Here is an 11,558-nt window from a genome sequence, read left to right on the forward strand (position 1 = left end):
CTGTAACAGAGGAATAAATGGATCAACGTTAGTGTTCCTTATATTTTCGGGTATGCTCTAACAGAATTTGGGCTCAGAATAAAGAATTTCCAACTACAAAATTAAATATGGCGGCCTCTGTACAAAGAAATGAGAAAAAATTGTTCATTTTTAATGTTTATGATTTTTTTTCGGACTAAAATCGCGCAGAAATTTGGAATATCGCTCAACCATCGGTGCACAAAATTGTTGAAGTTCAACAGGAATTTCTTTGATATTTATGTTGATGACTTTTAATTCCAAAATGGCGGCTAGAACGTAAAAATGTCCCCAAAATTAGAGTTTTTCGCTAATATCTCTTATTTATTACATTATTCGAAGCTTATTATCAGTTCAGATGATAATTATCGAGTCTCCTAATGATGTTTGACGCAATGATCAATTTTTAAAATGGCGGGTCCGATATGGCGGCTCTGAAGTGGCTAAGACTCAGTTATTTCTTGTATTTTTTGACGAATTTTTTATTTCTATGAACATTTTATAGGTAGAAATCATATTTTCATATCCCACATAGCATGCATATCAAAAAGACGTCCATAAAATATCCCGAAGATATCCTATCTCCTAAATATATCTTCGGGATATCTTCTGGACGTCTTTTTGATATGCATGCTATGTGGGATTGAAATCATATAAATATCAAAAAAATTCCTGTTGAACTTCAACAATTTTGTGCACCGATGGTTGAGCGATATTCCAGATTTCTGCGCGATTTCAGTCCGAAAAAAAATCATAAACATTAAAAATAAACAATTTTTTCTCATTTCTTTGTACAGAGGCCGCCATATTTAATTTTGTAGTTGGAAATTCTCTATTCTGAGCTCAAATTCTGTTAGAACCGAAAATATAAGGAACACTAACGTTGATCCATTTATTCCTCTGTTACAGGCATGAAAATGAGGTTCAAAAACATGTTGAAAAATCAACGATCTTCGTCGTTAATGGGTTAATCACTGTTTTTAGTAAGTTTGATAAAATGACGTATGTTTAATGATTTTTTTATGGCTCAACTTAACAAAGGAACGAGAGAAACTTGAAAAGTTAAATAAAGGCAACGAGGGAAGTTATTTTCGCAGGTTAATTGTTTGAAATACAGATGATTTCTATACAAAAACAGCGTGAAAAGAGCATGCCGATAATGTTTGATTGGTTGCCAAGTTGTCCTAAATTTGTAGTGAATTTAACAGTAAAATATAACGAAAATTTTTCTTCGTGTAGAACTTTTTTTCTATTTCAAAATTATATTGGTAATTAATTGTCATCGAATGTACTGTTTCTCGCGCTTCACATACCTACGCGCAATTTGCACTTCTGACACATATAATACATATAGCGCAATTGACATATCTAGACAATTGTGCGTCACCCCATCCATCGCTTCTTTCCGTTTAACAATTAGTTCCTCTTTTTTTTTCGAGCAAAATGTCGAGATTTACTCGGCCAGTGTCGTGCGCATTTAAACTGACTAATATTAATATAGCTTGTGCAATTACTGATGCATCATGTCATCGCAATAACATCGAGAGGTGTTTCTCCCTCCAATCTTCGTTTTATTCACGATAAGATCTACGCAACACGTATTTATAACGCCGGGCTAGTATCGGGAGATTGCGGGATTTCTGGCGCATGCGTATTAGCGCGCAGTGGTCAACACGTGATTACATTACATGCTCGTATGTAGATTGTTTCGCGTAAGGCGCTTTCTGGGCTACACTTGCATGGAAAGAATTAAGTTACAACGCGGTTGCAACACGAATGTTGGTATCTATGTAATAAAGTCGACTGCAAACGCATAAATTTATATATTATTTAATTTCTAAGAACCTGCAGAGACTATTTTCTTTAACACATATTATTCTCTACTTATAAAAGGTTTGATACCTATATTTCGGTGAGAATTGTACGCTACTAATTATCTGAAACGGCTCGCGTTACTACGCATGCGTCAGAAATCCCGTAATCTATCAACACTGCGCCGCGCCCGACGAAGTATATCTCGTTTGTCTCACAATCAGTTTGTCTGTTATACTAGTCGTGTCACGATGGATTTATCGTGGCTTTCGTCGCCCTTTGCGCTATTATTGATTACTCTGGTCGTCATTGGCGTCCTGAAAATTGTCGCTGTGCTACATCATTCATGTTTTTACTGGAAGAATAAAGGTGTACCTTACATGCCAGATTCGCTATCATCTTTTATGTCGGGTTGGAAATTGATTCTGAGTCGCATCAGTTTTGTCGATCATTTTCGATGGGTATACAATTACTTTCCGGACGCAAAATATGTTGGAATAGTGGATTTTGGCATGCCTGGCGTGTTAGTGCGCGATCCTGAGCTAATCAAAGACATCATGGTAAAAGATTTTGAATCCTTCCCGGATCATCGTAGTTTCGTCGACGACAGCGTAGAACCGCTATTTGGCAAGAACATCTTTTCCTTGCGCGGAGATCGTTGGAGAGAAATGAGGAATACATTAAGCCCTTCTTTCACCGCCAGCAAGATGAAGTTTATGTTTGACCTAATATCGGAATGTTCTCACAATTTCGTTAATTATTTGGTCGATCATCCGGAAGTCTGTCATGCGATCGAAACGAAGGGGGCCTTTCGACGATACACCACCGACGTAATTGCTACGACAGCTTTTGGCATAAGTGTGAATTCTATGAAAGATCAAGACAATGAGTTCTATATAAGAGGAATAGAGGCTACCAAATTTTCTTCTAACCTGCTAACGATAGCGAAGATGATGTTATTTCGCGCGTGGCCACGGTTCGCTAAATTAATAGGTCTGTCTCTTTTCCCGCCGGCTACTAGCGAATTTTTCAAGAAGATCGTGGGGGAAACCATTAGAGCGCGGGAAGAGCAAGGTATCGTCAGACCGGACATGATTCATTTGTTAATGCAGGCTCGGGACAAAGAAGGTGCCGGTGTACATAAAATGACATTGGATGACATCGTTTCGCAAGCTTTTATCTTTTTCTTCGCTGGTTTCGAAACATCTGCGACGCTGATGTGTTTCGCTGCTCACGAGCTGGCAGTTAATCAAGATGTGCAAGATCGTTTACGCGAAGAGGTACAACAGCATCTTGCTGAAGGAAACGGTGAGATTTCTTACGAGTCGCTGTCGAAGATGTCTTACATGGATATGGTGATCTCCGAGACTCTCAGAAAGTATCCACCGGCGATCATCACCGATCGACTTTCGGCTAAGAGATATGAATTACCTCCGTCGCGACCAGGCTGCAAGAATGTGGTCCTCGAACCCAACAATTTATTGATGTTTCCCATTCATGGTTTACATCACGATCCGAAGTACTTTCCGAACCCGGATAAGTTCGATCCCGAAAGGTTTAGCAAGGAGAACAAAGACAAAATTTTACCGTACACTTATCTACCATTCGGTCACGGACCTAGACAATGTATCGGCAATCGATTTGCTCTCATGGAGGCTAAGATTCTGATAGCTCATCTTTTACAAAAGTTCACTCTAAAGACTACGGAAAAGACTGTCGAACCAATCGTATACACTAAAAAGGAGTTTGCGTTGCAACCTGTTGGTGGATTCTGGATTGGATTGGAGAAGAGAGAAACGTGAAAGTCTTGCACTCATAGTTGTGTTTGGAAAAATATCGCCGCATTTTCAACTTTTAAGATATTCAACGCGTGTATGTACTTTGGAAGATTATTGACGTGTGAAAATTGGAGTGTAAAGATTGAAGTGTGAAGATTGAAGTGTGAAGAATGACGTAATATATCGCAAACAATAAAATTTCCGATGTATTACGTCATTATGTTCGAAGCGAATAACAAAGTTTTTGCTGGTGAGAAATAAAAAAATAAAATATTACGATAAACATCATGACTTGCGTAGACCTTCAAGTTTATTTGATTATGCCGATCGTTTTTAATGATTCATATAACTTCCTCACTTGTCGCTAAATATGAATAGGATCAATTCGTTAATTCTTCATGTAAGAACGAATATCTCTATTGTGCAAACGTTTTTCGCACATTTTTCTTTCGAAATTTTTTATTAGTTCAAATTATATTTGTTGTAACTATTATAAATTTAAGCATTTGCTGTTATAGTTTTTTAAATAAGTATAACAAAACAATATCATTAATAGAGCCAATTTAGCACGCTATAATAATATACCATTGCGTATGTGGATTTATGTTTTTCAATATTTTTTTAAAATAAAATTTATAAATTTTTAATAAAACCAAAAGTCACTATTTTGTTATAGCTATATAAAATATAAACAATCAAATTATAATAAACTGACAAAACATTTGACATTTTTTATAGCATATGTGTGACACATTTGGATAAAAGATTGTTAATCAGATATGATTGTGAATCAGATATGATTCATTCACTGAGAATAGGTAGTATATAAAAATATAAGGAAAACAATCCATTACACTTATGGTTAGTGCAAAATGCGCAGATAATCATTAAATTAAATTAATTACCTATACACAAACGTTTACAAATAAGAATTTGTTATTAATTGCGATATTTTTGAGAGATATCTTTTTAAGATTAATGTTGATAAGAGTATTGATAAGATTAAATATAATGTTATTTTGTCATTTTGTTATCGAGAATGATATCATGCGAGAATAATAAGATAATGAAAATAAGATAAATTAAAGCTACCCATTGCAATCTTTTGGATCTTGAAATCCACCTACACAAATAAATGCAATTTATCCTCTTGTTGCAAGTTTTGAGTGTTTTATGTCAGATAGTTTGTTGCCAAGTTTTGCTCCATTTCATTCTCTGATTGTTATTCATATTTATAATATTTCCACTAGTCTATTTTTATTAATAGCTACTGTTACATGTATATATGTATATATATATATATATATATGTAGGTCCAGAGGTATGTTCCGGGACTGTTTACGTTTTTTGAAATGTACAGTCCTGGAATATACGCATATATATGTAATCAGATTCAAAAAACTGTCCCGAAAATTGCCGTAAGACATGAATTTTTTCCAGGACAGTCCTGGAAACTGCCAAATGTCCCGGAATATACCGATATAAACAATAAAAGTCCCGGAACATACTTCCGGACCTACATATATATATATATATATATCTTTTGTAATATATACGGAAGAATAAATATAATTACATTTTATATAAATATTTTACCGCAGCGTAAATTTTTCTTCACGAGAAAGCTAGAATCTTTTACCGTTCTGAAAAACAGAATTGAAACAGAAATAACAACTCCTATTATAAATCTCTCACAAAAATGTTTTGTTACTATTGTTTGAAGAACAAAACTTTGGAAAAACTCAAAGAGCAGCTGAAGCCTGACAGGCTGAGTTTTTCCAAAGTTTTGGGGAAAAGATGGGGCATGCGCGCATGTGCATCCCACTGAAAAATTCCAGACCCTTTCCAGGCGGACCCTGCTACTAATGCTGGAGCTTAAAATAATGTTGTTTATAATAAGGTGATGTTTTTCACAGGTTATCTATTCCTACCGAGGAACATCGTTAGTTAGGATGAGCAAGAGTAAAGTAAAGCAGAGAGGAGACATTGGTCCAGCACCAAAGCAAGAGAAAATAAAAAATCTCTGAAATAAAAAAAAGCATTGAAAACTCAGTTTCCGATATTTTACCTAAGGCTTCAGTTTTAATCTCGTGTTCTTTGGACTTGATTTGGTAAGTGAATTTTACTTCTTTTTGCCGGTTAGTCCCAATTTTAATTGCTCCGCAACTTTCCTTTTTTTCTTCTGAATAAATAAATAATTAAAATAAATATTTAAAAAATAAAAGCAAACTTACATATAAAATGCTAACTTCCAATCAATTCTTACATTAATTATCTATAAAAACTCTAATTTAATATGTAATGATATTAATATATATCTAATACATTAATATATCAGTAATATTATTTGAACATGTATATTAATATTTATAAAATTAAATTTGAATAATCGTTTAGTTGATACTTCACGTTTCAAATCCTATAAATGTTAATACCAATGCAACATAAATTTTTTTTATTTATATATTTATAAAGTTTGATAGTGTTACGTATATATTTATAAAGTTACGTATATAATTTTTTGGCGCATATTTAAATGTTAAATTATAAGTTATCACACTATTTACGTATGCGTGTATTAATGGACGTTGAAATCAGGTTTTACAAAGTTTTAGTTTTAAAATTTATGCATGTATATAGATTTGGTTTTATAATATCTATCATTTTTATACAGGAACACCCAAGAAATCATATTCCAGAACTGTGTCGGTAGTTCTATCATCTCGGATGGATGACTGGTACTGGTGGCGGTATCTCCATAAAACACATGAGTTAATATTCTGCAGTAATACTTGTATTAAAAGCTTGATTGTCATATGTGCAAAACTATTATTAAAGGATAGACATTCACTAAAATTTCTGTCCTACACAGATAAGATCTGCATAGCTCCTTCTGATGTACAAAAGGAGAGTATAACGCCCAACGATATGTTCGTGCAAAATATCAATGAAACAGATTTCGAATTGTCTCCAGAAAAAAAACTGACAAAGTTGCAATGTACTTCGCTATTTATGTGCGCGTATTTAAGAAGAAACGCGGGTGCTGTAATTCACACCCATTCGAAATTTATTGCTGTGATGACAACACTATGGCCTGGGAAAGAAGTCGGGATCACTCATCTCTAGGTGATAAAAGTTATACATTTAAATCGTATTTTTAAGTCCATTGACAGTTAATTTCAAATTGATATAACGACATAAAACTGTTTGATTTACGTAGAATCAAAAAGAGAGTAGAGTGTATCGTTACGACGAGGAGCTGGTAATATCGATCACAGAAAGCACTCCTTTTGAGAAGAATTTAAAGGACGATTTAGATAATTAAAACTATCGTTGATTACCCTACTGAAACTTGCGCAGTATTGGTACGCAGACATGGGATTTATGTGTGAGGTAATTCTTGGCAGCAGGAAAAAATTATGTCTTTACTATCTCATGTCACAATAAAATTTATTTAACGATCCTTGTCTTAAATGTCTTTTTCTTTTTCTTTTTACGTGATTACATTACATGCTCGTATGTAGATTGTTTCGCGATAGGCGCTTTCTGGGCTACACTTGCATGGAAAGAATTAAGTTACAACGCGGTTGCAACACGAATGTTGATATCTATGTAATAAAGTGTACTGCAAACGCATAAATTTATATATTATTTAATTTCTAAGAACCTGCAGAGACTATTTTCTTTAACACATATTATTCTCTACTTATAAAAGGTTTGATACCTATATTTCGGTGAGAATTGTACGCTACTAATTATCTGAAACGGCTCGCGTTACTACGCATGCGTCAGAAATTCCGTAATCTATCAACACTGCGCCGCGCCCGACGATGTATATCTCGTTTGTCTCACAATCAGTTTGTCTGTTATACTAGTCGTGTCACGATGGATTTATCGTGGCTTTCGTCGCCCTTTGCGCTATTATTGATTACTCTGGTCGTCATTGGCGTCCTGAAAATTGTCGCTGTGCTACATCATTCATGTTTTTACTGGAAGAATAAAGGTGTACCTTACATGCCAGATTCGCTATCATCTTTTATGTCGGGTTGGAAATTGATTCTGAGGCGCATCAGTTTTGTCGATCATTTTCAATGGGTATACAATTACTTTCCGGACGCAAAATATGTTGGAATAGTGGATTTTGGCATGCCTGGCGTGTTAGTGCGCGATCCTGAGCTAATCAAAGACATCATGGTAAAGGATTTTGAATCCTTCCCGGATCATCGCAATTTCATCGACCCAAGCATTGAACCGTTAATTGGCAAGAACGTCTTCGCCTTGCGCGGAGATCGTTGGAAAGAAATGAGGAATACATTAAGCCCCTCTTTCACCGCCAGCAAGATGAAGTTTATGTTTGACCTGATATCGGAATGTTCTCACAATTTCGTTAATTATTTGGTCGATCATCCGGAAGTCTGTCATGCGATCGAAACGAAGGAGGCCTTTCGACGATACACCACCGACGTAATTGCTACGACAGCCTTTGGCATAAGTGTGAATTCTATGAAAGATCCAGACAATGAGTTCTATATAAGAGGAATAGAGGCTATCAAATTTTCTTCTGGACTGCTAACGACAGCTAAGATAATGTTATTTCGCGCGTGTCCACGGTTCGCTAAATTAATAGGTCTGTCTCTTTTACCGCCGGCTACTAGCGAGTTTTTCAAGAAGATCGTGGGGGAAACCATTAGAGCGCGGGTAGAGCAAGGTATCGTCAGACCGGACATGATTCATTTATTAATGCAGGCTCGGGACAAAGAAGGTGCCGGTGTACATAAAATGACATTGGATGACATCGTTTCGCAAGCTTTTATCTTTTTCTTCGCTGGTTTCGAAACATCTGCGACGCTGATGTGTTTCGCTGCTCACGAGCTGGCAGTTAATCAAGATGTGCAAGATCGTTTACGCGAAGAGGTACAACAGCATCTTGCTGAAGGAAACGGTGAGATTTCTTACGAGTCGCTGTCGAAGATGTCTTACATGGATATGGTGATCTCCGAGACTCTCAGAAAGTATCCGCCGGCGATCATCACCGATCGACTTTCGACTAAGAGATATGAACTACCTCCGTCGCGACCAGGCTGCAAGAATGCGACCGTCGAACCCAACAATGTATTGATGTTTTTCATTCACGGTTTACATCATGATCCGAAGTACTTTCCGAACCCGGATAAGTTCGATCCCGAAAGGTTTAGCAAGGAGAACAAAGACAAAATTTTACCGTACACTTATCTACCATTCGGTCACGGACCTAGACAATGTATCGGCAATCGATTTGCTCTCATGGAGGCTAAGATTCTGATAGCTCATCTTTTACAAAAGTTCACTGTGAAGACTACGGAAAAGACTGTCGAACCAATCGTATACACTAAAAAGGTGTTTGCGTTGCAACCTGTTGGTGGATTCTGGATTGGATTGGAGAAGAGAGAAACGTGAAAGTCTTGCACTCATAGTTGTGTTTGGAAAAATATCGCCGCATTTTCAACTTTTAAGATATTCAACGCGTGTATGTACTTTGGAAGATTATTGACGTGTGAAAATTGGAGTGTAAAGATTGAAGTGTGAAGATTGAAGTGTGAAGAATGACGTAATATATCGCAAACAATAAAATTTCCGATGCATTACGTCATTATGTTCGAAGCGAATAAAAAAGATTTTACTGGTGAGAAATAAAAAAATAAAATATTACGATAAACATCATGACTTGCGTAGACCTTCAAGTTTGTTTGATTATGCCGATCGTTTTTAATGATTTATATAACTTCCTCACTTGTCGCTAAATATGAATAGGGTCAATTCGTTAATTCTTCATGTAAGAACGAATATCTCTATCGTGCAAACGTTTTTCGCACATTTTTCTTTCAAAATTTTTTATTAGTTCAAATTATGTTTGTTGTAACTTATTATAAATTTAAGCATTCGCTGTTATAGTTTTTTAAATAAGTATAACAAAACAATATCATTAATAGAGCCAATGTAGCACGCTATAATAATATACCATTGCGTATGTGGATTTATAATGTTTTTCAATATTTTTTTATAAATAAAATTTTTAAATTTTTAATAAAACCAAAAGTCACTATTTTGTTATAGCTATATAAAATATAAACAATCAAATTATAATAAACTGACAAAGCATTTGACATTTTTTATAGCATATGTGTGACACAATTGGATAAAAGGTTGTTAATCAGATATGATTGTGAATCAGACATGATTCATTCTCTAAGAATAGGTAGTATATAAAAATATAAGGAAAACAATCCATTACACTTATGGTTAGTGCAAAATGCGCAGATAATCATTAAATTAAATTAATTACCTACACAAACGTTTACAAATAATAATTTGTTATTAATTGCGATATTTTTGAGAGATATCTTTTTAAGATTAATGTTGATAAGATTATTGATAAGATTAAATATAATGTTATTTTGTCATATTGTTATCGAGAATGATATCATGCGAGAATAATAAGATAATGAAAATAAGATAAATTAAAGCTACCCATTGCAACAATGTTTTGGATCTTGAAATCCACCTACATAAATAAATGCAATTTATCCTCTTGTTGCAAGTTTTGAGTGTTTTATGTCAGATAGTTTGTGGCCAAGTTTTGCTCCATTTCATTCTCTGATTGTTATTCATATTTATAATATTTCCACTAGTCTATTTTTAATAATAGTTACTGTTACATGTATATATGTATATATATATATCTTTTGTAATATATACGGAAGAATAAATATAATTACATTTTATTAAAATATTTTACCACAGCGTAAATTTTTCTTCACGAGAAAACTAGATTCTTTTACCGTTCTGAAAAACAGAATTGAAACAGAAATAACAACTCCTATTATAAATCTCTCACAAAAATGTTTTGTTACTATTGTTTGAAGAACAAAACTTTGGAAAAACTCAAAGAGCAGCTGAAGCCTGACAGGCTGAGTTTTTCCAAAGTTTTGGGGAAAAGATGGGGCATGCGCGCATGTGCATCCCACTGAAAAATTCCAGACCCTCTCCAGGCGGACCCCGCTACTAATTCTGGAGCTTAAAATAAGGGTGATGTTTTTCACAGGTTATCTATTCCTACCGAGAAACAGCGTTAGTTAGGATGAGCAAGAGTAAAGTAAAGCAGAGAGGAGACATTGGTCCAGCACCAAAGCAAGAGAAAATAAAAAATCTCTGAAATAAAAAAAAAGCATTGAAATAGTTATTTGTGCAACAAGTGCTGGAAGATGAAAATTCACGGGTGCGGAGTTGACGCACGAGCCGAAGGCGAAAAGCACAAGAGGGTTATTACTGCGGGTGTTGATATGAGCAAAGTGTTAGGACACACCCTTCGTCCAAAGCGGTCCGAGCACTTAATCTATAAATTCTTCACCTGGAGGATCGGACACATATGCGAAAGTGCTTTGAATAAAATAATGCTCCGCATTATGTCTAACATTCTTAAATGTTTATTTACATTTAAATGTTTATTGTTAACACGTAGCTCGTTGTTTAGCGTTGAAGCTGAGAGGAAACACATCTTTTTCTTAAATACACAGAAAGAATTTTCTCTTACAATTTACCAAAAAAATCATGTTTTTATATTTTGGATTGGTTCTGTTCTGGTTTGTCAATATCAATCAGCATACAGTCGATCAATGACCAGTCTCTTACTCTTGACGGTCTCTAATCAAAATAATATCGAAAGGCGTTCCTCCCTCCCATCTTCGTTTCATTCACGATAAGATCTGCGCAACACGTATTTATGACGCCGCGCCAGTATTGGAAGATTGCGCAAAAGATTGCGGGATTTCTGGCACATGCGTAGTAGCGTGTAGTGGTCAACACGTGATTATTTTACATGCTCGTATGTAGATTGTTTCGCATAAGGCGCTTCCAGGGCTACATTCCAGGGCGTGGAAAGAAGTTATAACGGTTGAAACGAATGTTATATTC

At 35.2% G+C, this 11,558-nt stretch overlaps 2 protein-coding genes across 2 annotated transcripts; both read left to right on the forward strand.

Moving 5' to 3' along the window:
* The first annotated feature begins 1,786 nt into the window (after window positions 1-1,786).
* LOC139777541 (cytochrome P450 9e2-like) lies at window positions 1,787-5,198 on the forward strand. Its single transcript, XM_071715043.1, has one exon. The coding sequence runs from the start codon at window positions 1,980-1,982 to the stop codon at window positions 3,630-3,632; it is 1,653 nt and encodes a 550-aa protein (XP_071571144.1). The 5' UTR covers window positions 1,787-1,979; the 3' UTR covers window positions 3,633-5,198.
* On the forward strand, window positions 3,720-10,377 carry LOC139777535 (cytochrome P450 9e2-like). Its single transcript, XM_071715039.1, has 5 exons — window positions 3,720-3,858; window positions 5,525-5,719; window positions 6,283-6,379; window positions 6,481-6,734; window positions 6,829-10,377. Exon 5 carries the CDS (start codon window positions 7,392-7,394, stop codon window positions 9,042-9,044), a length of 1,653 nt encoding a protein of 550 aa, XP_071571140.1. The 5' UTR covers window positions 3,720-3,858; window positions 5,525-5,719; window positions 6,283-6,379; window positions 6,481-6,734; window positions 6,829-7,391; the 3' UTR covers window positions 9,045-10,377.
* Window positions 10,378-11,558: the final 1,181 nt, after the last annotated feature.

The sequence above is a fragment of the Temnothorax nylanderi genome, unplaced genomic scaffold (assembly GCF_030848795.1).
Source record: "Temnothorax nylanderi isolate EJ_2023f unplaced genomic scaffold, tnyl_v1.0 TNYL_tig0006_pilon, whole genome shotgun sequence".
Classification (NCBI taxonomy): Eukaryota; Metazoa; Arthropoda; class Insecta; order Hymenoptera; family Formicidae; genus Temnothorax; species Temnothorax nylanderi.